Source organism: Zea mays, chromosome 2, assembly GCF_902167145.1.
Source record: "Zea mays cultivar B73 chromosome 2, Zm-B73-REFERENCE-NAM-5.0, whole genome shotgun sequence".
In the NCBI taxonomy this organism is placed as follows: Eukaryota; Viridiplantae; Streptophyta; class Magnoliopsida; order Poales; family Poaceae; genus Zea; species Zea mays.
Genome location: NC_050097.1, coordinates 222,738,555 through 222,765,279, shown reverse-complemented (window position 1 = coordinate 222,765,279; position 26,725 = coordinate 222,738,555). Strand labels below are relative to the sequence as shown.

Sequence of the window (26,725 nt, the reverse complement as noted above, 5' to 3'; positions counted from 1 at the left end):
GAGTGCCGTGGCGGCAGATGCGGGAGTGGATGCCGGTGATTGCCTGCACAAGTTCTCGTCGGACGACACGACGGAAGAGATGATATATATACCGAGTGGCGAAAGGGCTAGGCTGGGAGATGAAGAACTGATATTCCAATCAATTTGATGTTCCAATCAATTTGAAGCCTGCAAAGTGCAGCAGCATCAGGCACCATCGACTTGATATGTGGAAACAAACTTTTCATTCAAGTAGCTATCCACAGACCGCATAGTGCAAATTCGGCGAGCAGTTACCATCACTTCACTCGACGACCTGAAACTCGGCTACAAGTTGTACAGCACGGAATTTATTTTGCATTCTGCAACAAATTCCCAGTACTAGACGCTATCCTAACAAAAAACTAGAATGTCACAAAATTTCAAAAATGTGAAAGACTAAAAGTTGGACGGAACCAAAGGCGTCATACATAGAGACCAGCACGTGGTAAAAATGCCCCAACCTTTATTGTATGTATATATACATGTACATGCGCTGGTGATAGTCGGCATTTCGGGGATCACGAAAAAAAAAGTTAGACTAATGTACATTAGAAATCTTTGTACAGCATCCATATTCCATACAAGTCTGATAGTCCATGTGATTTCTTATTTGAAACCTGCAAAAGAAATTCACTACGTCACTCGAAGTTCTGCACTTCAATAACTGAAAATAAGTTCGCTTTGTAAATGAAAGCTAATAGCTGCAAAAAAAATTAAAAGCAAGATATTAGGTGAAAGTTACAAGTACCCCATTCATGAGAGAATAAAAGCACCTTATTGTGCATGCAGCATTGAAGATTAATTCTAAAGAAAACAATTTACAACAAACGAAAGCAAGCCATACAAAATGGACAAATTGTTGAATTCTGATTTCAGCGAAAGGAAACACATATTAAATGGTATAATTCAAGGTCGGATAAGACTCTTAAGTCCATAATGAGTTAGTAGTATCAGCAGATGCTCTTCCTGGTCACTTTTTTTTTTTACTTCGCACCATAGCAGCAGATCTATTCAATAAAGTAGAGCTCAATTTCATTTTACAATACTTCAAGTAACGAGCAAAGATACATATATACAATCCCATTAATGTGATAACAATATTAATGAATATACCTGCGTGAACTTTATCCAGAAGACAAGGCATCGTGACAAGGTTCAAAAGGGAAAAAACTACTAGCCGATTTCTTGGATAGCGAGATTAGCTGGCTTTGCTGTCCTCTCCCTGGCCAAAAAAAAAAGATAGCAGCATCAAGTAGTAGCACTTAAAAAAGGCACATAAATCATTTGACCTTAACTAAGAGTTACCATCAAAGGAAACTATGATACTGACTCTTCAGCCATAAGCCAGCCTTGATGGAGATTCACAATTTACATCATGTAGTAAGAGAATGCTCAGTAGCAAGCCACTTTCCAGATAACAACGAACTGCGGCCACAAGAGCATCCTTCTTCCAAGCAGAAGCATTGAACAGTGCAAAGCTCATCTTCACTTGTGTTCCTCACTAACTAAATCATCCAAGTGGGTATGCAACTATATATACTAATTGGGTGTAATCAACGTAAAAAAAGAAGAAATATGATCACTCTCTGTACAAGTTGACCAGCAAGCTCAAATGAAAGACCTATGCTTTTGCACTGTTGGATTATATTCAGCTTCATGCTACTTCATCAAAAACAAAGTTAATTAGATTAAACATCCAACAGGAACTTCCATCAGATGGCACTTTCTCAGATTCTGCACACATCAGCAGCTGATAGACTCCATTGAAATCCGCACAAACCTTAGTAGATCATTCACACTTCGGAAGTTAAAATCCAGCACTGTTTTTACTGAAGAAAGACCATCAACTCCATTTTCGTGATTGCCAGAAGCAGAAGCAATTGCCATGTGAGACTTCCGAGTAGCCTCAAAGGCACTATTGACATCATTTGTCTATGAAAACCAAAGAAACATTAGATCCCATACAAAATTTGTGAACCTTAACGATTGAAAAGTCGCATAACATTAACGTATGAGGTATTCGTCTGAGGAATGGGCAAGTCCTTAGGATATCCTAAATTTTAGGCCTAATGCTACTATGAAATGATCCATTCCCGTACCATTTTTCATATGGATAGTGTCGATAGAATAAAATATGTAAGGTCATGCCATTCAGATGAACATGAAATGACAAACAAAAGCATTCCACCTAAACAACCCACTAGTACTCTCTGACCGAGGACACAATTGAATCATATATTCGCCTAGAAGCAGAACAGTTGCTAAAGATTCATAGATTCAATGCCATTTCTAACTTCAAAAGTATCAATTTTAGTTAGCTACTCCCTCCGTCACAAAATATAGTTCTTTCTAGCCCACTTTTTTTGTGTCCACATTCATCCATATGATAATGAATATAGACATACATGCAAACTACATTCATAAGTTACTTAATGAATGTGTAATTAGTCTAAAACGAATTATATTTTGGGATGGAGGGAGTATAAAACTGCATAGGATGTCAGTGAGTGACCTAACTACAGCAAAAAGAAAATCCAAAATAACCAATTGTCATGCAAGTACAAGAATCAGATGATCATTCATTCTATCAAATGAACATAGTAGTAACATGCAGCAATAAATTAAGGACCCCAGTAGTGATATAGCAATGGCACTATCCTAGTCTCAGACTCTCAGACCATTGATAAGACTCAAATAATAGTAGCTGAGTAGGCATATGGTACTAACAAAACATTTTATATTGCATAGTCCACAGATTATGAACCATCTTCGAAATCATGAAAACTAAAGCATGTTGTAAGCAGGTGCATTATTTTGAGTTTCAACTACCTATGAAGATATCAAACTACCTATGAAGCAGGTGGAATTACTGTGTGTTCGATGAAGGGGCTGCAGATATCTCTAAAGTGGTGCGGGAGATTAGCGAAGATGCCACTAACTGGCGCCTTGCTGGAGCCCCTAGGGCTGAGGGCTGAGTTGTTTCCCAGTCTTATGGATAAGTTTGTCTATGTAAGGCGTTGGCCGCCGTAAAATGCCACCCCACTTTTGTACCGCCCCATTTTGGGGTTCACCTTCTTATTTAATGAAATGCAGCTCTCCTGCGTTTTCGAGAAAAAAAATGAAGATATCAATTATCAAACTGTTAAGTATAAAAAGACACATCTAAATAGGCCCATGATGCTCCTATATATAGCCATCTCCTCTACAGGAGTCATTATGCTCTCTTATCCCCAAGTTTAGTAACATGGTACCAAAGCCATGGTTTAGAGTTAGGATTAGCCTAATCTAAACCTCCTTGTTAGAATTAGCCGTATAGCCCTATTGGGCCTAATAACTGTAGTTGGACTGAGTGCGCCCAACACCGCATATATATGTAGATATGAATTGTATCGTATTGCCTGGTAACATAGAATGTTAGTCCTACGCACTGTATATAATAAGCAATCAGCGCATGGGGCTCAATGCAATACAATCTAATTTTGTGGCAATAGCATCTTTAACTTGGTTTCATGGGTCTAATCTCACTTCTGATTAGCAGTCTCTTGCTAACCCGTTTAACACTATGGCTTTGAATCCACCCGATGTGGTTACCGACTGGGTGGTCGACTCCAGCGCCTCCAACCACACTACTAACAACGACGGCAACATCCCCCTCTTCTGCCCTCCCATTCAACTAATCTATCTATTGTTGTCGGTAATGGCTCCATCCTCCCCGTCACCTCAGTAGGTGACTCGGTTCTTTCCAGACCATTCTACCCAAACAATATTTTTTTGACACCTAATATGATTCAAAATCTCCTTTCGGTTGACCGCTTTACTACTGACAATTCGTGTTCAATGGAGTTTAACCCTTTCGATGTTTCTGTGAAGGATCTCGCTTCCTGGAACGTGGTCATCAGATCCAATAGCTCTAGCCCACTCTACACTGCACCTCTCAAGGTCTTCTGCCATGTCTAGCTATCTGGCATCAGCGTGATGCCACTCTGCCTATGTTGTGCTATCTAGTTTGTCTAATGCCTCAACTATCTCGTCGAATATGTATTTCGCATGATGTGACCTAAGGATTTTCCTTTCTTTTATAACCCCTCTACTAAGCCCCCATACTAACCTATGGAGCCCACATCCTTTTTGTGCCTTCATCCTTTTTAAACCAACGCTGATGTCACCACACCTCCGTCCACTCCTGTGATTCATGGCCCTACTTCCACCATGCCACCTTCATCTCTACCTCTGCCACCTCACTATGTGCCGGCATCCTTTTTAAACCAATGTTGGTGTCACCACACCTCCGTCCACTCCTGTGATTCATGGCCCTACTTCCACCATGCCACCTTCACCTCTACCTCTGCCACCTCACTCGTTTTCCAAACCACCTATCACGTGTGTGTGTGTCTTCCATCGTAGTCCCAAAACCACCGGTGACCTTCCATTTAGCCCTCCCACATTAGCCAATCCTAATGAGCCCAATGGTGATGCTTCAAATAATATTACTGATAAGCCACCTACTATTTCTGATGAGCCACAAGTTGGTCCACCGTATAATCTTCGAGATTGTAGCACTATTCGTCCTGATGACAGGTATGGCTTTCCTAAAGTGAATGTTGTTGATGAGCCATCCACTTATAAGGAAGCCTCTAGCATTCCAGAATGGTAGTTGGCTATGTCTAAGGAGCCTGTTGCTCTTGATCGTACATGAACTTGGTATCTTGTTCCATTACCGTCACACACAATGCATATCACATCTAAGTGGGGTTTCAAAATTAAGACCAAGTTACATAGTTCCATTGAGATGGTTCCATTGTGATATGTAAAGCTCGTCTTGTCACCAGAGGTATTCAGCAGAGCCAAGGACAAGAATGCAAGATTATAATGACACATTTGCCCTTGTTGCACATATGACTATTGTTCGTACTTTGATTGCAATAGTTGCTACTTCTTTGTGGACTATCTCTCAGATGGATGTTAAAAATGCCTTCATGGTGATTTACATGAAGTTCATATGCAACCACCTCCCAGTGTTGATGCTCCTTCAGGTTATGTCTATCGTATTCATCGTTCTTTGTGTGGTCTTAAACATTGTCGTGCTTTGTATGGTCTTAAACAAGCTCCTCGTGCTTGGTTTGAGTGCTTTGCTCTATGATAAAGGTTGCTTGTTTTTTACCTAGTGCTCATGACCATGCCTTATTTATTCATCTCTCTCCAAGTGGACGTACTTCGCTTCTTTATGTTGATGATATGTTGATTAGTGGAGATGATATAGAGCATTACTCATGTGAAGTTGCAACTTAGTGAGCAATTTTCAGATGTCTGATTTGGGCCCTCAGTTTTTTCTTAGGGGTTGAGGTTTTGCACTCACCTAAGGAATATTATCTCTCTCAGTCCAAATACATACATGATCTTATTGCTCGTCCATGCATTACTGTAATCGCATGGCTGCCACACCTATGGATCTTCATTTGCAATTGTGTCCCACTGATGGTATACAACTTAAGAGTGTGTCCCACTGATGGTATACGACTTAAGAGTGTGTCCCACTGATGGTACACCTCTTAAAGATTCCTCTCGATATTGGCATATAGTCGGAAGCCTTGTCTATCCCACTGTTACTCTACCTAACATTGCTCATGCAATCCATATTTTGAGACAGTTTGTGTGTGCCCCGACTTCCGTTCACTTTGGACATTTACTTCATCTGTTGTGATGCTTATGTGGGACATCATCTCAATTTTTATTATATGCTCAAGATAGTCAGCTCCAGCTTCATGCTTACTCAGACCCCACTTGGACGAGTGACCCCACAAATCATCGTTCTGACACAGGATATTGCATTCTTCTTGGCTCTTCTCATGCATGGAAGTCCAAGAAGCAAGTTGTTGAATCCTGTTCTAGTATAGAGGCCGAACTTAGAGCTCTTGACACTACTATTGCGGAGATCATATGGCTTCGATGGTTGTTGGCTGATTTTGGTATTTCTTGTGATGCTTCCACACCTCTTCTATGTGACAACACAGGAGCCATCCAAATCACCAATAATCCTATAAAGCATGAACTGACCAACATATTGGTGTTGATGCCTTCTTTACTCGGTCTGATTGTCATCACAAAACTGAAACTATTCCTTCTAAGTTTCATTTGGTTCATTTCTTCACTAAAGCACGGACTTGAGAGCAACACCAACTTCACTTAATCAAACTCAATGTTTCATATCCTCCACTTTTGAGTTTAGAGCAGCATCGACTTCACTTGATTAAACTCAATGCTTCAGATCATCCACTTCCACTTTGAGTTTGAAGGGGTGTTAAATATATAAAGGCCCATCTAATATGGGCCTATATGGCCCATGAGGCTCCTATACATAGCCATCTCGACTACAGGAGTCATTATGCTCTCTAATCCCCAAGGTTAGTAACACTAACAACTTACATAAGCTAGTAACCGCATCAAGTGTGGTTGATTTCGAGTGGCCAGCAACAAATGATTTCCAACCACTTGTGGTGAATTGGCATCCTTGCTTGAAGGGCCCTTGGATAATCCATTGTTATTTAAATTATCAATGTCTGAGGCTGAAGATGATGGTGATTCACCTACAAAAAATATGATCAAGAGTAAGAAAGAGCAAGGAAGATCCATACAATGTCAACCAGAAATTTTCTTATAACAAACTGATATGAAATAACAACAACTCCACCTATGTTGTCTCAGCATACCAGGTAGTTAGGTACCAAGCCCTAGAAAAGAAAGAGGATTGTGATAGGCTTGACGATCCAACATTAAACCTAGCCATTCTAATGGAGACAAAATCCAAAACAAATCCGTTGGGGTGTAACCCTCTTAGCGACGCGTCATAACGGAACCTAGGTATGGTGTTAAATGGGCAAGGGTCGAATCAGCAGTTCAGCACCCCTTGGTGACACAAGGTGTCGTGATCTAGGCACAGTTGTTAGATTACCCTTCTAGGGTTTGGGGTCTTCCCCATATAATTACCTTCTCACCCCTTTGTAATGGGTCAGGCCCAATCACCTAAGTCTATTAATTCCACACCCAACCCTGATTAGGGTTAGGGTTTCCATTCCAACTTGGTACCAGAGCCAGTTTTTCTCTCTCTTCCCTCCCACCCACAGCCGCCGGGCGTCCATCTCTGGTCGTCGGCCTCCCTGCAGCCGCCTCCGCCCGGCCCTTCCACCGGCGGCGCGCGGCTCCTCCCTCTGTCCAGGAACTTCTCCCTCCCACCCTGCTTCCACGCTCTAGCGCCAGGCGCCCTGTACCCCGCGCGCAGCCGCCAGGAGCATCCCCTGCACCCGACGCCTCACGCGCCCCTGCCCAGCTGCTCGACGCTGCCCCGCGCTAGGCTCTGCCGCGCCGTCCGAGCAGCCAGGAGGACCGACCGCGCCCAACACCCGACGGCCGGACCGTCGATTCGCGCTGCACCCTGTGCACTCGGCCGCCTGCTGACCCCGCCCGCTGAGCGCGCCCCTTCCCCGCCGCGACCCCGGCACCCTGCGGCCAGCCGGCCGCGCAAGAGCTGTCCGCTGCCGTCGCCGACGCCGGCCAGCGGCAGCAGCCCCATCCCCATCATTCCGTCTCCTAGTTTTGGGGCGACGGCCTCTGTTCATGCTTCTTTGAGATTTCGATTGCTTTTCCATTCCAGTTCCAGTAGGATTCCTCTTTTCTTCTACTGTGCGAGGGCTTCGCTGTTGAATCTTTCTCCCCGACCTCGCTTTCCTCCCTGCTCCTGCTCCTTCGTGCCGCGCCCAGGCACCCTGCTGCGCGGGCCCAGGCACCTTGCTGCGCGCGCCCTACCAGCGTTGTCTCCTCCCACACCGGTTCCATGGCGTCACCCGCCGCTCTCGTGACTGTGCGTGTCCTCCTCCACGACGGCCAGCTCATCCGGGGCATGTTCGTGTCCTTCGATCCCGTCTGTAACCCTATTCTTCGGGACTGTGTCGAGGTCCACCCTCATGCGGGCCGTCACGTGCCTGGACCGCTTGTCTTCCCACGTGCTGCGATCGCCTCCCTAGCGGTTGAGCCCGTGCCATCTCCCTCCCTTCCTAGTGCCTCTATCGGGGCACCTTCTTTGGCCCTCTCCGCTCACACCGTTCCCTCGCCACTACCACCTCCCCGAACCACCACCGATTGGGTGGTTGACTCCGGGGCCTCCTTCCACACTACCCCCACCACTAGTTCGTTACTCCACTCCCATCCACCCCACCCCTCACATCCTTCCTCCATCGTCGTCGGTAACGGTTCCACCCTCTCGGTCACCTCAGTAGGTACATCGGTTCTTCCAGGACCATTCTGCCTTAACGACGTCCTTGTTGCTCCCGGACTGACTCATCCCCTCCTCTCGGTTCGTCGCTTCACTAGTGACAACCAGTGCTCTATGGAGTTTGACCCCTGGGGTCTCACCATACGCCATCTTCCCACACATGCTGTGCTCGCTCGCTGTGACAGCTCCGACCCCCTCTATTCTCTTCACTTGCCCTCCACTCCCCACACCAGAGTAGCCTCATCTCCTGCACTTACTACTACCACCACATCACATGCTCTTGCTACTACCACCACCTCCTCCGCCATTTGGCACCGTCGCCTCGGGCACCCTGGACCTGACGTCATGTCCCAGCTTTCTGGCCACTCTGACATATCATATACTCGGGGCTCTTCTGAGCGCCTCTGTCATGCTTGTCAGCTCGGCCGTCACTCCCGCCTTCCTTTTTCTACTTCCACGTCCAGGGCTGTTCAGGCCTTTGATCTTGTCCACTGTGATCTCTGGACATCTCCTGTCCTTAGCCTCTCCGGCTACAAATACTACCTAGTCATTCTGGATGACTACTCCCATTTCCTTTGGACTTTCCCCCTTCGGCTGAAGTCCGACACGTTTACCACCCTCACTCACTTCTTCGCCTGGGTATCCACCCAGTTCCGGCGCCCGGTCCGTGCCCTGCAGTGCGACAATGGCCGCGAGTTCGACAACAACGCCTCCCGTTCTTTCTTCCTCACTCACGGCGTCCAGTTGCGTCTCTCGTGTCCCTACACCTCTGCTCAGAACGGTCGGGCCGAGCGCATGATTCGCACCACCACCAACATGATTCGCTGCCTTCTTTTCCAGGCGTCTCTCCCTGCCACCTACTGGGCAGAGGCCCTTCATACCGCCAAGCATCTCCTCAACCGTCTTCCCTCGAAGGCGGTGAGCCACCCTACACCTCACTTCGCCCTGTACGGCACAGCCCCTTCCTACGACCACATGCGCGTGTTCGGTTGTGCCTGCTACCCTAACATTTCCGCTACCGCCCCTAACAAGCTTTCTCCTCGCTCCACTCGCTGCCTCTTCCTTGGCTACTCCCCTGACCACAAGGGGTATCGGTGCCTGGACCTCACCGTATCATCATCTCTCGTCACGTCGTCTTCGACGAAGATATGTTTCCCCTTGCCGGCTCCACCCCACCCACCGATCTTGACTCCCTCCTCGAGTCCGATCCAGTTCCCCCCCCACCCCCGGCGCCTCGTCTTCCGCCGTTACCTGCTCCTCGTGCGGCCACACCGCCACAGCTCGCGCCCATGCCTGCGCCACGCGCGGCCCCGTCGACCACGCCTGCGCCACGCGCGGCCCCGTCGATCCTGCCTGCGCCACGCGCGGCTCCGTCGACCCCGCCTACGCCACGCGCGGCCCCGTCGACCACGCCTGTGCCACGCGCGGCCCCGTCGATCCTGCCTGCGCCATGCGCGGCCCCGTCGACCCCGCCTACGCCACGCGTGGCCCCGTCGACCCCGCCTGCACCACGCGCGGCCCCGTCGACCCCGGCTCGCTTCGCCAACCCCGCGCTCGTCTACCACCGCCGCGGCCACGCCACCACCTCGGCGCCCCCCGACTCGGGCCCGTCGACGAGCGCGACCCGCTTCGCCGACCCCGCTATCGTATATCACCGTCGCGAGCCGGCCACACCCGCCGCTCTCGACGTTCCGGCGGTCCGCTCTGAGCCGTCCGTATACCACCCGATCGCCATCCACCGCGACCCCGGACACGTCCACCCGATGGTGACTCGGCGCGTCGCTGGCGTTCTTCGCCCCGTCGACCGGCTGATCCTGGCAGCTGATACGTCCAGCACTCCACCCGACGCTTCCCCGGTGCCCTCCTCCGTTCGCACTGCCCTCGCCGACCCACTTTGGCGTCGTGCTATGGAGGAGGAGTACGCGGCCCTCTTGGCCAACCACACCTGGGACCTGGTGCCGTGTCCGCCAGGCACCAACGTGGTCACTAGCAAGTGGCTATTTCGCCACAAGCTGACCTCGGACGGCTCCCTCGACCGCTACAAGGCCCGTTGGGTCCTTCGGGGCTTCACACAGCGCCCCGGAGTGGACTACGACGAGACCTTCAGCCCCGTCGTCAAGTTCGCCACTGTTCGCGTCGTCCTCTCCCTCGCCCTCTCCCGTGACTGGGCGATCCATCAGCTCGATGTCAAGAATGCCTTCCTCCATGGCACTCTGACGGAGACTGTCTACTGCAGCCAGCCCACCGGTTTCGTCGACGCTGACCGTCCGGATCTGGTCTGCCGGCTGAACCGGTCCCTGTACGGCCTCAAGCAGGCGCCACGGGCATGGTACAGTCGCTTCGCCTCCTACCTGGCCTCCATCGGCTTCGTCGAGGCCAAGTCGGACACGTCCCTGTTCATCTACCGGCACGGCGACGACACCGTCTACCTCCTGCTCTACGTCGACGACATTGTGCTCACGGCATCCACCGCCGACCTTCTACACCGCACGATTGTCGCCCTTCAGCGGGAGTTCGCGATGAAGGACCTGGGGCCCCTACACCACTTCCTCGGCATCACCGCCGAGCGTCGGCCTCAGGGTCTCTTCCTCCACCAGCGCCAGTACGCCAGCGACATCCTGGAGCGGGCTGGCATGTCTGACTGCAAGCCTTGCTCCATGCCTGTCGACACTCAGGCGAAGCTCTCTGAGGACACCGGGCCTCCAGTCGCTGACGCGACGTCCTACCGGAGCCTGACCGGCGCGCTCCAGTACCTCACCTTCTCCAGGCCCGACATCGCATACGCCGTCCAGCAGGTGTGCCTACATATGCACACTCCGCGGGAGCCCCATCTCACCGCGCTCAAGCGGATTCTGCGCTACCTCCGCGGCTCCCTCGACTACGGCCTCCTTCTCCGACTATCCCCGACGTCGGAGCTCGTGGTCTACACCGACGCTGACTGGGCTGGCTGTCCCGACACGCGCCGGTCCACCTCCAGTTACGCCGTGTTCCTGGGCGGCAACCTCGTCTCCTGGGCCACCAAGCGACAACCCGTCGTCTCTCGCTCCAGCGCTGAGGCCGAGTACGGTGCCGTGGCCAACGGCGTGGCAGAGGCCTCCTGGCTACGCCAGCTCCTCCACGAGCTCCACAGTCCCCTCCAGCGCGCCACCCTCGTCTACTGCGACAACGTCAGCGCGGTCTACCTCTCCACCAACCCCGTGCAGCATCAGCGCACGAAGCATGTGGAGATCGACCTGCACTTCGTCCGCGAGCGCGTCGCTGTCGGTGACGTTCGGGTTCTCAGCGTCCCCACCACGCTGCAGTTCGCCGACATCTTCACCAAGGGGTTACCGTCGAGTGTATTTTTAGACTTTCGATTCAGTCTCAACATCTGTACATGATAGAGTTGTGACTGCGGGGGGGGGGGGGGTGTTAGATTACCCTTCTAGGGTTTGGGGTCTTCCCCATGTAATTACCTTCTCACCCCTTTGTAATGGGTCAGGCCCAATCACCTAAGTCTATTAATTCCACACCCAACCCTGATTAGGGTTAGGGTTTCCATTCCAACTACAGTGTCAATTGAATAAGGATCGAATTGTTGATTACCTGTGTAGTGAAAAATGAGCAAGAGTTTTCACATCATCGACGGGTGTGAAGGGTAAGGAAGCTAGTCGAATCAACTAGAATCCATTTGGTAAATTAAGGAGTCAGTTGAGACAACGACTAAGAGACGTGTAAATATCTTATGCCCCCAAGAGACAAAATGAAAGGATCGGAAAGCAAAGGAGGTGGACAATGTTGGCTTCAAACTTTGTTACACAGGGAAGCTACAAATAGAAATGGAGTAAAAGTTTTGATTGATAAGAGCCTCAAGAATGGTATGGTGGATGTGACAAGGCAAGATACATAGGATTATTTTAGTCAAGCTTGTCGTGGGTGATTTGGTCTTGAACGTAATTAATGTGTATGCCCTCAAAGTAGGACAGGATGAGAGTGCTAAGAGCATGAGAGTGCCAAGAGAATTTTCTAGGAACACTTAGATGGCAAGGTTGGAGCTATACCTACTACTGAAAAGCTTTTCACAGGAGATCTCGATGGACATGTAGGTACAACAAGTGTAGGTTGCGAGGCAGTTCATAGAGGTTTTAGATAGGGTAGTAGAAATCTGGAGGGAGAGAAAGTCTTGGATTTTGCGGTAACTTTAAACATGTTGATAGCCAACACTTTCTTTAAGAAGAGAGAATCCCATTTAGTGACCTATAGTAGTGGCCAACATTCTAGTCATATTCACTCTGTCCTCATAAGAGAGGATATTTGAGCATGCTTGGATTTCATGGTGATACATGAGGAGTGTCTTGTCTCTCAACATAAGCTCGTGGTGGCAGACTTCTGTTTTGCACAACCATAGGGATAAACAAGCCAAGACTACAAGAACAAAGTGGTGGAAACTTAAAGGGGAGACGTCAGAAATCTTCAAGAAAAGGGTAATCAAAGAGGGCAATTGGAAGGAAGATGTCGCAAACATGTGGGAAAAATGCCAACTTGCATTCGAAAGGTGGCCTCAGAGGTGGGGGCAACCAAAGGGATACTTGGTCGTGGAACAAGTACAAAGAACTAGGAGTAGAAAGAATGCTACAGATGTATGTACCATGACAGGAGTGTGGACAACATAGAGAAGTACAATGTAGCAAAAAAGATCGCAAAGTGAGCTATAAGTGAGGCAAAGGGTAGGGTGTAAGAGAATCTTACCAACATTTGAGTACAAAGAAAGGAGAGAACGACATATATAAGATGGTTAGGTCCCACGAGAGAAAGACAATGGACTTTGTCGGAGGTAATCTCCAGCCGGGTGGCGGATAGCACCCACCTTAATCCTAAGATTGGGGGGGGGGCTTGAGGTTAGCCTGTAGAGAAGGATGAACACAAGAACATACAAGGATTTAGGGTGGTTCGGGCTACCGGAGCATAATACCCACTCCACTATGAGTTGTAATGCTGATAGCTTGAGAAAGCTTACGCCTAAAGGAGTCTTTGTGTGAATGTCCTATGAGCCGTCCTGGCCTGAACTGCTTCAGGCCGGTCTGTTCTCTATCGTGTGCCCCCCTTTATAGCCCAAGGGAAGGGCTTACATGCAGCCTGAATCCCGACAAGTGGACCCAGGAAAAAAAAGAGATCGTGGAGTAAGAGTGGGGCTGATGGATTGAGATATTCTCTGTCCAGTTTGTCTTCTGCTCGGTCTTGATGGCGCATGGGCAAAGGCTACCGTGTAGGTTGCTGTGTAAGTGAGTGTAGGAAGAATACGGACGGTGTCGTCCTGTCCCGTCCGCTTGTTCCCTTTTGCCTCGTTAACGCACGAGGAACAATAGGAGTCATGATGAAGGGCGCTCATGTTGCGCATTGAGTCAATGGTCTTGCCTCGGTAATGCGCGGGTATTCTGACTCGGCACAGGCCTTGCGAGCTACACACGCCGCCTGCATTTAATGCAGGGCGCGCGCCACCTATCGGAGGTGTGAGTACCCGCGCATCCTGCCCGGATTAAACGCAGGTGGCCCCATATCAGAGGCTTACATCAGGTTCCACTCGACGGCTTACGTCACGTGCCATAGGACATGTGGCAGCACCGGGTTTCCACCTCGAGCTGGGGGTTCGAAAGGTGCTTGGAGGAGTCCGGGTCCCTCCGGCACCGGCCTGGACACGTGGCAGTCCCGAACCCCTTTTAGGTCAGAGGTCCGGATGCCACATGCGGGTGTCTGGGACCGACGCACGGGGTCCAGCCCTCGGACGTTGCTACAAAGAGTCCTTATTCTTTGGGACACGCGACAGTTCCGGACCCCACCGTCGGGGATCCGAAGAGCCCTCGTAGAGATTGACCCCCACCTGGGGCCAGTGGCTTCGTCGGACGAGCCTAGACTCTGAGCCAAGGCAAACCGTCTGTGGCCATGTAACTAAAGATAGCCACAGGGGTCCTGCCTTGACCCAGCAAGAGTGGGTACTCCAATCTTGAGGTACTGACGAACTTCAATCAAATTAAGTGCATTAAGGATGAAACGGAGCACCTCTGCGTAAAGGGGGATGGGATCAAACATAGATGGCGAGAGTATTTTGACAAATCGTTCAATAGAGAGAATAAGAACACAAGCTTTCAGCTGGATGACCCTTTTGATGATACCAATAAGAGCTTTCTGCATAGGATCTAAGAATCTAACCCTACATAGGATCTAAGAATAGGGTAGAGAGGCATTGAAAAGGATGAAAGGGGTAAGGCGATGGCTCCAGATGGTATCTCAAGATACATGGAGATGTCTCGTGGACATAGCTATAGTATGGCTAGTCAAGCACAAGTTCAACCACATCTTCCGGTCGAACAAAATGCCTTACGAGTGGAGATGTGTGTTGTTACCAATCTACAAGAATAAGGGAGATAAACGAGTGGAGAAGTATATTGGTACCGATCAACAAGAATAAGAGATATATTCAAAGTTGTACCAATTATCGGAGAATTAAGTTGATGAGCCACACTATGTAGCTATGAGGGAGGGTTATCGAGCATCGGCTAAAAGGAATAACGAGGATCACTATTAACCAATTCGGTTTCATGTTGGTCAACCATGGAAACCATTTTCTTATTAAGACAATTGATGGAGCAATATAAGGAGAAGGACCTATATGTGGTTTTCATCGACTTAAAGAAGAATTATGACAAAATATCAATGAATGTTATGTGGTAGGATTTGGATAAACTTAAAGTTCCAACGAAGTGCGTTGGACTCATTAAGGACATGTACAACAATGTTGTGACAAGTGACGAGAACATAGATGATATCCTGACTAGAACAAGACAACATTAAGGGTCAGCCTTGAGCCCTTACCTTTTTTACTACGTGATAAATGAGGTCACAAGGGACATAGGAATATCCCTTGGTGTATGCTTTTTACGGACGACGTAGTGCTAATTGATGAAAGTCGAGCAGAATAAATAGAAAACTGGAGTTGTGGTACGAGACTCTAGAGTCCAAAGGTTTTGGACTCAGCATAACCAAAACCAAATACACGACATGTGACTTCAACATTATTACACATGAGGAAGGAGATGATAGTTTGGATTTTGGAAGGTCAAGTAGCGCTTAGGAAGGATACCTTTCGGTATTTCGCATCAATGCTACAAAGTGATGGAGATATTCATGAAGATGTTAGCCACAGAATCAAAGTAGGGTGGAAGTAGCGCCAAGCATCTTGCGTGTTATGTGACAAAAGGGTACACCACAAAAGCTAAAAGGCAAGTTTTATAGGGAGGCGATTAGACTATGTTGTATGGTGTATTGGTGTAAAATGTTGGCCTACAAAAAACGTCATGATGAGCATATAAGTGTTGTGAAAATACATATGTTGTGTTAGATTTATGGCCATACAAGAAGGGGTGGAATCCAAAACAATGAAATACATGATAGGCTAGTGGTAGCACCAATTAAAAAAACTTGTCCAGCACCGATTGAGATGGTTTGGACATGTCCAACGGAGACCTTCAGAAGCATCAGTGCGTAGTGGGATCCTAAGACACGTTAGTAACAAAAAGAGAGGCAGGAGAAGGTCGAAGTTGGCATAGGAAGAAATAGTTAGAGGAGACTTAAAATGATGGAATATACCCAAAGGTTTAGCCTTGAATAGGAGCGGACAGGAAACAACTATCCATGTACCTACCTTGATTTGTGGCTTTTGTTGGGTTCAACTCTAGGCTACCTCAACTTGCCTAGGACTAAAAGATTTTATTGTTGTTTTAGTAGATATGAAATAACAATGAAATGACAACATGAAGCTTTTTAAAAATAGGGACTTAGTTAACGAGGCGAAAAAAGGATTTCAGTTACGTGCCAGACATACACTTAACTGGGGAAACTATCACTTTTTCACTTGTAGATGCAACCTAGCAGGAAAAGGAAGCTATAACCTACAAAATATATTTTCTAAGCAATTGAACTGTTCTTTCAATCAGCGCTAGGCTACTGAGGTTAAAAGAAGACTTCTACTATGTGCAAGACATACATTTCACTAGGAAAACTCACGAATGATAGGAAACCATCAATTTCACTTGTGCATGTAGCAGGGTTGTGAGCAATGGAAGCTATAGAACACGCCTAGTAGAGATGCAAACATTGGACATCACAAATAAGCAGAAAACCCCACAATAAGCTCAGCATTGTCTATCACTTCACGTATAGAAATTCAAATGATTTGAAGTGAATTGTGATCATAACTTCTGAACAAAGACACAGCGTTAATAGAAGGGCTTTCAAAAAAATACAGAGCAATTTTACTAGAAACATGATCTACTACTAGTACCACATGCATTTTGAGGATGTCATGCCAACTCAGACAATGCATACATTAGCTAGCACCTTCTGGTGAAGACTCTGCATTCCATATTAGATGCAGGATGAAAAATCAAATATTGAATAAGATCTGGTCCTTGCCTAGCTACAACAATTGCATATTCTATCCACAATTCCATCGATATGAGTTGACCTAAATAAACTGATGACAGTCTGATTTTTTTTAATGTATGATTAATATAATGGGTTTGAAGCACCTCACTAGGAAATTATTTAAGTACATGAAGAACACTTGAATGACTGGAATTCACACAATGTGATATAAGTGTAAAATCCCTCATTTAGACATCATGTACCTGGAGCAGTCTGTACAACTGCCTGTAACACTTGTCTATCCTTGCTTGCAGTTGGGTGCTTGCAGTATGCAGCCTTCAGATAAGCAACTTCAACACACTTGTATGCTAAAGCAGCAGCAGCCATCTTCTTGCATTTTTCATACGCGTGACCAACAAAGCTGAAAATCAAATGGACACTTAATATTGCGACCAAATTTGGGCAATGTTAAACAAAACCATAAGTATAGATTATAATTTGATAAAAGTATCATATAAACTTTTTTCAGGCAAGCAACGGTAATTGTACGCTGTCATATTAATCAACTTTACTCAGAATCAAGTTTACTTTAAACACATTCAGTTAATCGAGTGGTGCTACCCATACAAGTCAGGCTACGCAGGAGGAGCACTTCAATTCAAGGTCCAACAATGCAACTTGCAATCTTGGGAGGTACACTCCCAAACATTATTTCACAGTGCAGCATGGTTCTTGAAGCAATGTACTTGAAGGGAAACATAAACATAGTCCAGAATGGGGTTACGGAACAAAAAGTCAGATGTATTGACATTTTAATATCATCAAGTCATGCTGCTAATTATAAACAAGCAGTTAGTGGTACACATGAGGTCACAAGAAAAGTCATGATTCTAATATCATGGTCATGTTTCCTTTCTCTTATGCAAATGGAATTGCCTGGTACACACATCATATATATCAGACAGAGTAACTTACTTGCAAAGTTTTGCAGTATCTGAATACATGCTCTGGGCTGCATCGCCTTGTTTCAAACCATCAAAGCTAGGAGGTTCCAAAAGTGATGCAACATGCAAAAATTTTAAGGCGGAGTCAAAGTAGAGTCTTGTACTTTCAAGCTCTTTTCCTTCTTCCTGCAGAGAAAATTGGTGAGAACCTTACAAGATAAAAGCTAATATAATAGTGAACTCGCCTTACAAGCATGGCATCCCATTATAAGAGCAAAACTATAAAGAGAACAACCTTCAAACGATTAGCCTTATGCTTTAAATCACGGGCTTCTTTGAGAGCATACGCAGTTGAAGTATTGTCCTTCCTAGCTGGACTAAAAGTATCAGCAGGACTACGAATTGCTTGTTTTGCAGTGCCATGTCGCCCTCCATTTTCAGCATTGTATTGTCTTGATTGTGGAGTCAATTTTGACCCATTAGGTTTTAATGGAGTGGAATGGGAATCCAATTTGCTTTCTTTCAGAGGTGAGATCTGGGGTTTAGGCTTCTGTGAATCTTGCCTGTTGTTTTTGAGATATGATTTCTCTTTTCCAGATGGTAAACCGAGCAGAGGATTTCCATCTGGTGGGCAATGAGTTGATCCATTTCTATCTTGAAGAGAATTTGCACTTTTCTTATTTTCATGCATACTTGAATCACCTTTATCCAAGACTGGTGTCTTTGGATCAACAAGATGCTTTCCTGGTTGCATAGGAGAGCCATCTGTATTATAGTTATTTTTTTCACCAGAATGCAAATGGTTAGAACTTTTAGGAATATGGGAGTTTTTTATATTGGAATCCTTTCTCCCAGATTCAGGCTGCAGGTCCTCATTCAAACCCCTTTCAGGATGAATACCATCAGAGGCATGACCTTGAGTTAACTGAACCTGTCCATTATCTCTATCAGATTTTCTTCGGGAAGAACCAACCAAAATAGGTTCACTAGACCATTGATCATTGACTGCTACACCAACTTGAGTATTTAGTTGTTTTGCCATGGCCGGCACAGTGCTTGAGTTAGCATTCAGAGATCCATCCTTACCTGAAACTCTACTATGAGAGGCAGAGACATTGTCAATGTTAGAGTTTCTCTGTGGTGACAAAGAAAGAGACTCAATTGACGATGTCTTCATAGCTTGAGTGGTCTGCTTCTTTTTTTGTGAGACTGAAGCCTTTGAAGAACTTGAAGTTACAGCTGAAGTCTGAATATAGGCCACATCACTAGCAGGTTTGCCCAAGTCTAAAGCCTTATCAGAAAGACTATTTTCTTGCTCAGGGAGACCTGTTTTGCCACTAAAGTGTGTGTTATCCTCAACTAACTCGCTGTTCGTACGCCCCCCATCATAAAACAAAACCTGATCAGCATGTTGAGCTTTCGGTGGTTTGGAGCTCGTCATAGAAAACAGTTCTTCAGAATTCAATGACATCAACTTTGCTTCCTTTAAGTTCTGATCCCTATAGGTTTCCTTGATAGCTCCTTTGCTTACCTGAGCTACTGGATTGTACTGACTCTCCTCCCATTTCTTCACTATCCTCTTCTTACTAGACAAATCTGATCTTTGCACATCTGACTGGTGAAAATATTCCTTGCTCTCGTCTTCAGGAAAACCTACATAATCTTGCCTTGCTTTCTTGGAATTTTCCAAATGGTTATGATGTGAGACATTTTTTTGCTTTGATGAAGAAAGATCACTCCTTTCACCTGAACCCTTTGACGTTACTGACTTCACAGGAAAAGCCTTGGCCTCATCGGGAACATCACGACTAGCTAAACCGGATCCAAGGTTCCGATCTCTATCAAAATGGCGCTCTTCTTTCCTGATTTTTTTAGAAGCTTTGTATTCATCACGATCCAAGTCTCTCTTGCTTTTTACTTTAGAATGCTTCTTAGGTCTTTCAACAAGATCTACTGTGTTTGATTAAGAAAATATGTCAGCAAAGAAACATAGATACATGTATAAAATGAGGCAAGAAATATGGTAGGTTAGGCAAACTGAAATAATAAGAAAGAGTGTAGAACCTCCATCAGAATAGCTACTGTGATGTTTGCTTTTGGACCTTTGCTTTTTAATTGTTGGGTCAACTGATTTGCTTACAGAATCTCTATCAATAGGATACTGGATACCATCAGTATGAGTTTTACTTTTATTGGGAGCATGTTGGTTGCTCATTGGATGACCTGAACCCTGTGTTTGGTGAGAACCCTCAGCCACAAAATTTCCATCACTTAGAACATTCTTTCTTTTCCTACTCTGCTCAATATGTCCATTCATATTGGGAGTGCTGGATGTTACTAGTCCTGATGAAGCAACATGAGGAAGGCCAACTGAAGGAATACCATTTGCAGGGGCAGGGACATACAGTGCATTCAGAGCATTTGTAGTCTCCTCTTCACTAATCTCACACCTATTCATCCCAGGTCTGTAAAAGTTCCAAGTAATATAATTTTCAGCAAGGAATCAGCATTCAGCAGTGCTCATCAACACCCGAACATAGAGAAATATTTTGTTGCTCTAATGCTCTTACATCCCAGTATACCACATTTCTAACTTAAGAGTTGCAATTAGAGTTCCCAGTTTTCTAGGCCCTAAAAAACACTTAAGAAAATAACACCCAAATTAGAGTCAGAAAGGACTCAGATATAGACAGCAACCAGGCCTTTAATGATGTGAAATATGTAGAGCAGTTGAAATACATAATTTTATAGGGAGTATATTCAATTACGTAAAGATTCCATTGGATTCTATGAATCCTTGGTATGTGCGAATAAAATACTCTCTCCAGAGACAAGAAAGTGAAGATGGGTTTGGCCTTCAGTCCCATGTAGTCAATTCTTTAAACTTGTATCAGTACCTCTATAGTCTATAAAATACCAAAATTGAAAATATGAAAACTAATATCTAGGCTTATAAATATCAGAATTCATGAAGTTCAGCACAACTGATAAAATATCAAATTGAACATAGCAAAGGGGTCACTGGATAATTACTTTGATAGGACGATGTATTGAGCAAAAAGATTCATGCCAAAAGACCTAACCAAATTCCAAACTATGCTATATCAAAATGTGTCTTGTGTGTTCAGAAAATTCCTATCCAAACTGTAGTGGTTTAAACATAAATCCAATCAACCCCAGACAGGTAAGCACTGGGGATACATGGTACCTAGTTCGTACACAAAGGAAGCAAGGAACAGCATACAGAAACAAGCACAAAAAATTATAAAACATCCACGATGTGGAAAGTATGACTGGACTTAAACTTACAGCCACTGTAGCATGCTACATTTCCACTTCTTAGGAAGATCTGAAGGATTCATTTCATAAGGTAGGAGACGCCATTTCTGGCATATGTCACAGCACACCCAATGTTCCTCTATTACGACTGGGGCTGCATGTATAAAAGCTGCATTCGCAGTTGAAGCAGTGGCAGGTGGAAGTATATGCATCTTCTGCTCCTCAGTAGCCAGGTGTTTGTCAAGCTTTACATAAGAACTATCCTTCCTCGAGATCCCAGGTGCATCAGAGTCCTCGCTGTCAAACTTCCATGGTTTTTCCTTTGGCCGGGGATCTCCAAAGGCACTTTTATTCTCCAATGAATCCTGTTCCTTGCTTCCATAAGATCCTTCAGGAAAATTGTTGTCCCTAACATCTCTATGTGATTTTGCTTTGGGTTTCTTTCCAGTATGGATAGGTTTTGATTGCATGTCACTTCTCTCCTTAACTGCAGCAGAAGAATGAATGTGTTTCTCCTCCTCCAGGAAATCAGAAGACGTCGAAACATTGGCCTTTTGTTCTCTCTGCATTTTTTTGACCTCACTCTTGGAATTATTTTCCCCATTTGTGTCATAAGGCAAAGCTTCTAGACCAGAAATTTTTCCCATGTGGAAAACAGCTGAAGCTCCTTCGTTTATAACATTGCTAATGCTACCTTCAAAGTTAGAGGCATTATATTTACTCCCAGATTTTATTTTCTTTTTTTGCTTCCTATCTGATATTAGGTCTTTGTCATTAGTTGTATTCCTATCTTCTAAAGTTGCCTCACCCTTTTCTGTCTTGGGTTTTGATTTCCCTTTCACTGCTGAAAGATCCATTTCTGAACTGCCAAAACTACTGTTCTCTAAACATTCCATCACCTCTGCTTTGGCAGGTTCCACTTTGACTGTCATGGAGTCAGTCTTGGTGCACCGCTCTTTCAATCGAGCATCTCTAATTCCAACCAAGTTGTTTTCTGCTGGCTCCTCTTCAAGACGATTCTCACCTTTTGCATCCATAGCTCTGGGGTCAGACAGCAATGATATTTTAAGAGCTTCAGATACTATCTTTTGACCAGCAACTAATTCCATATCAATCTCCTTTTTCATAACTGCACTAATATCATTTTTGTTCTTTGAATTTTTTGCATCTATCAGCCTCTTTTTGTTACCATCAGATTTCACCCTTTTAGCCACATGGCCTTCATATGATTCTTGTACATTTTCTACATCCACATTTGATTCCCACTTCTTTGATGAAGACACGACCTTTTTTGTCAACTGCAAGATATTGGCTGGTAGAGGGGATAACAGGAAGCCTCCAGGAACTGAAAAGCATGTCATGATCTGTTCGGCCATTGAAATGAAACTTGCCATCAAACCTCTTTACTATGGACAGTTGAATGGAAGTATAAAGACCTTGTGTAGTTGTGTTGTACCATGAATATTTTACCTGAAGAATGGTTTGTGGAGATTCATGTGGCACATTGTTAACTTCAGGGGACAGGCTCCCACGGCCATCAGGGCTATCCTCGTTTGATGAAGGTGAAGAAATATCAAGGCCCAGGCCACTGTAGATAGCTGCATTATTTCTTGCCAAAACATTATCAGAGCCAACCTTTATCCGGACTTTAAGTCTGTTTTGGTCACTACATTTTGATGGCCCATATGAATCATGGGAGACGGAACCCCTTTCAGACTTTGTGGATGGGCGTATTTCCTTTTTAATTGAATCACCAGAAAAAGGCACCACAGGACCATTACTTTGGGGGGTAGATGAAACTGCCACAGCTGGAGGTTTCTGAGACAAGTCCTACATTACAAACCATTACATCATCAATGCCAAACGAGCGCATGTTCATGATAACACTGCTCTACGACAGTAAATGATCACAGCCAAAAGAAACTTAGGCACCTCATTCGACTGGTGAAAGGGAGATTTTGAGGTAATATTTCCTGCCTTAGGGGGACTTCTAGTTTGAGGAAGAGGAGAGCGCTGGTACGTAGGCAAAAATGAACCATATGCACCAAATTTTGACCCTGTCAAAGATTTAAGTTCTGCTTAATGCTTATCTAGAATGAAACAAAATCAAGCTGGTACAGCAACTGTTCACATATCCACACCTAGATTATCTGCAGAAACGCCTCCTTCGAAGTCCTTCTGGAAATGGCCAAGTATGTCTTGAAGCTTTTCGTCCTGAAACAAGCAAACCATAGGATACAAAGAAATGTTACTGCATAATTGATTGGTGGTATCTGGTATGGTATACAGTATATAATCTTAAAACCAAAATTGATGTCTTGCTTGTGACTTCCTTCCAAGCTGGAGTCACCCTAAAGACAACCAAAATGTGGTCAAGTATACAACGTTCATGCCACCTCTTTCTCTTAACCTTTCTTCTAGAGAAACAGAGTTTCATATACGAATATACTGCATGTTAGAAATTTGCAGTTGCGTGTGTATAAAGATTGACTTGAGCTCAAAACAAGGACGGGTCTCAGTAACGCACAGGTGCATCGTAGACCAAAAGGCATTACAGGATCCACCACTGCGAAAATGCTCTGAAGGAAGCACACGATCCCACTATCACGACTTGCAGAAACTTATTCAAGTAGGGCAGTACTATAGCTGTATGACTTTGATATTTTAATTGAAGGGAAGAGAAACGGCAGGAGTAGAGATAAGAGTGATACCCCACGTACCACACTCAAAACTGGCGCATTCCAAAAATAAAGGGATTAAAGCCTTAAGCGCGCGGGCGTGCGCGCGCGCGCACACACACACAGAGAGAGAGAGCAGCCAAATCACTAGTGGGTACCTAACAAACGGCAGGACGAAGACAAAGCAATAGAGCGGTTTTTCTATCCATTTTCATAATACCAGCATCACCATATTACTTTGCTTGACTAATTTAGCACCCTACATACACTCGGGCAAGAAACCAGGTGAGGGCAAAAATAAATAAAAAAAAATAATAGACGACCCAGCAACGCAATTGCCTGCTTCATTCCAGTAGTACCCCATTCCTATCAGCCAAAGCAACAGATTAAGCAGGTTCCTAAGCGATCCAGCTAAGCAGTGGCTTGTGGTGGGTAAAGCGCCAGTCCTCCCGGTCGTACGAAACAAGGGAGAAACCGAAACGGACTACTACTTTAATTCTCTGTATGTGATAATGATCGGAAGCGCGTCAACCGGAACCGGACGCTGCGGGCAGAAAAGGACGATTCCTGACACGCCAGGAGAGGGTGGCCGGACCGGAAGCAAGGGCAGAGCCGCGACATTGCGGGAGGGGACGAGCGAGGCGCGGCGATAAGCGACTCACAATGTAAGAGAGCGCGACATCGGGGTCGACGAAGGCGGTGTCGTCCCCGCAGGCGCAGGCCTCCCCCTCCTCGAGCTCGGCGTCGTCGCCCATGCCGGGGCTGCTGCGCCTGCGCTGGCGCTACGCGGCCGCCGCCCGCATCCTCCTGCCGCCGCCTAACCACCTACCTAGCAGCAGCCACCAGGCAGCACGCAGCAGCTACCGGCCCGGCGCGGACCTCCGCAGGAACGCACCCCGCGCGGGCAGAGCAGGGAGCGAGCTCGAATCGGTGCAGCACGAGCGCCCCCCGATCGGCGGGATCCCTCTCTCCCCGGCCGAGCCCGGATCGGCGAATCGAGGCTTCCGGATTGGGGATCGCGAGATTCGTAAGCGGGCCTCCTCGGCCCCTCCCAGGCTTGCCCCCCGGTCTCCCCTCTCTCTCTCTCTCTCTTCGCTGTCCTCCCCTGCCCTTGTCTGCCTCGGCCGGCTCGAGGTTTCGCACGGACGCTGGTTTCCCCTTTGGGCTGCTCCGCGTCTTTTTTTTTTTTTTTTTTGACCCTTTCCCCGCCGCTTTTCGCTTGAGGAGGAGAGCGAAGCGAATGTCCGCTCGGCAATGGGTGCGCGTGCGAGTGACAGGCGGGGACGCCTGACACGAGCAGAGGATTTGGTGCGCGTGTTTCTTGCTTGGACTTGGCGTTTTCAACTGCCTCCAGCTTCTTCTGATCTTCTCCTTTTCTTTCATGCCTCATCAATACTTGACAAAACCATTTGTCCCCCCAGCTATGCGCTGCTGCTGGACAGGATGGGACTCTGACGTGGCGTGTGCAATCTCCGTGCTACCTATAGCTTCCACTCACGGACTCCTGTTCTGATGTCCGTTTCGTTCAAAGGTGTCCCACGGCTGTCTGTAAGGCTATTCATAGACAAAAAAAAATTAGGTTAGGTGCGGAGTCTCAAATACTCCAAAAAAATCACTTCATTCAGTGCTCGAATATTTTTTTCCTAGTTGTATAAATTTTCAAACTTACTCGAATGTTAAAAACACTGCCATCGATGAATCTATATATAAAGTAGTAGCAAGAACTGGTTTGGGAAATATTGAGCTATAAACTATATTCGGTGTTTTCCTTTCTCGACAAATATATCATCATCTTGACGAACTTGCTGGTTGCACAGGATGGATCGTATTCATGGCCTGTGTTGTACTTGTTGGTCTCTTTGCTCTGCAGCACCGAGGTTGGATATGTATTGGTGGAGTACTACTCGGTATCACAGGTGAATTCAAGTTGACGCCTTTTTTTGTCTTTCTAGATGAGTAGTAGTTTGTTTTACGGATTTGTGTCTTACACGCAGGTACCGAAGCTTGGCCACTTCTCCGCTGCATCTATCAGGGGTATATGAAGAATGGTTTATATGTTAGTAAAAGCTTAAAGAGGATTTTATGCATAATTCAGTTCGTGAGCTGCTTGCAGATGGCTTTTGTCGGTTTCAGATATAATAGTTTTTATGTTTCTGACTAAAAACATACAACAAGTATATAATAGTTTTTTTTAATCTTTCTATCCCAAGTAAGCTTCAGAACACTAAAGATTCATGTGAATTGTTGCTTCGTAATTTTTTCTGAAAAAAGTAGTGTTGGCTGTCGAATCACATTGCATTCGCATCATGCTTGCAGGTCCCCTTTATTTTGGCCTGTGTTTATAAATTGGATTCTGATGGTCCTCTGTTTAGCTTTAGCCGTCACTGACTCCTGCTCCCTCTCCCTTCGTTTACGAATGATGTCCTCAGGAGTCTCGCGTGCATCACGGTGATGTGTTGTCACCACCTGTCTGATGCCATTGGGCACAAGGACGACGAGAACTTGGAGAACCAGGCAACCAGCTCTGATGATGAGCATCGCCAGGTTCATCCGGATGGTCATCGTCGACGGAGGGCAGGATGACGGTCGTGCACACCGTATACCACCGACACTACGGGGATCGGACCGGGCTGGTGGTGAGGGAGGGCGGCTCCGTCGAGGACGGCGCAGCCGCAGGCACACGTCTCTGTCCCTAGCCAGGAGCAGCAAGTCGGAGACGCTCCGGAGCCTGCAGTCCATCTATACGAGCTGAAGTCCGTCGTCGGCAGCGTCAGATGGACGAGGAGCTAGTGAGGGACGAGCTGTCCGACGACCTCCTGGAGGCCAAAAGGAATACATCATCGGCCACCAGGGACGAGTCTATTTGTAAGTTATGGGTATTCAAATGAATACTGGTATTGCATAAAACAGTTCATGTACATACAATACATGAAGTTGGTGGTACAGGTCGCCTCTCCTCGCTTCCCTCTCCACAAAATGGTCCCAGACCCGTGTAGAGTTGAAAGTTGTTGCGTAGAGCTGAAAGTTGTGCCGTGTCTAGGGCTGACAATGGGCTGTAAATTTTGTACTATAAGATTTAAGGATCGAGTCGGATTAGGATCGGGCTTTATTTCTAGTCATTTTTGAACTATAATTTA

The 26,725-nt window shown here is 46.3% G+C and overlaps 2 protein-coding genes across 24 annotated transcripts; one reads left to right on the top strand and one right to left on the bottom strand.

Moving 5' to 3' along the window:
- Positions 1–302: 302 nt before the first annotated feature.
- LOC100502081 (uncharacterized) lies at positions 303–24,964 on the bottom strand. Of its 14 annotated transcripts, XM_034059684.2 has the most exons (15): positions 24,251–24,793; positions 23,052–23,124; positions 22,843–22,967; positions 22,381–22,740; positions 20,941–22,274; positions 19,696–20,096; positions 17,927–19,584; positions 17,663–17,817; positions 16,951–17,108; positions 6,445–6,605; positions 2,892–3,119; positions 1,802–1,953; positions 1,352–1,680; positions 1,135–1,243; positions 317–638 (listed from the first exon to the last, which is right to left on the bottom strand). In XM_034059684.2, exons 1-11 carry the CDS (start codon positions 24,341–24,343, stop codon positions 3,027–3,029), a joined length of 4,611 nt encoding a protein of 1,536 aa, XP_033915575.1. In that variant the 5' UTR covers positions 24,344–24,793; the 3' UTR covers positions 317–638; positions 1,135–1,243; positions 1,352–1,680; positions 1,802–1,953; positions 2,892–3,026. The 14 variants fall into 14 exon arrangements, with proteins under 14 accessions (XP_033915572.1, XP_033915575.1, XP_033915574.1 ...); XM_034059683.2 differs by having other exon boundaries at positions 1,327–1,953; positions 2,871–3,119; XM_035965519.1 differs by having other exon boundaries at positions 1,327–1,953.
- Positions 23,131–26,725, top strand: LOC103647926 (uncharacterized). Of its 10 annotated transcripts, none has more exons than XR_004856491.1 (5): positions 24,323–24,655; positions 25,010–25,119; positions 25,406–25,504; positions 25,583–25,644; positions 26,018–26,725. XR_004856491.1 is itself a non-coding variant. In XM_020548639.2 (4 exons), the coding sequence occupies exons 1-4, from the start codon at positions 24,342–24,344 to the stop codon at positions 26,060–26,062; spliced, it is 498 nt and encodes a 165-aa protein (XP_020404228.1). In that variant the 5' UTR covers positions 23,131–24,341; the 3' UTR covers positions 26,063–26,725. The 10 variants fall into 10 exon arrangements, 2 of the variants coding, with proteins under 2 accessions (XP_020404228.1, XP_035821417.1); XR_004856490.1 differs by lacking the exon at positions 24,323–24,655 and adding an exon at positions 24,764–24,896; XR_004856488.1 differs by having other exon boundaries at positions 23,131–24,896; positions 25,010–25,167; positions 25,583–26,725.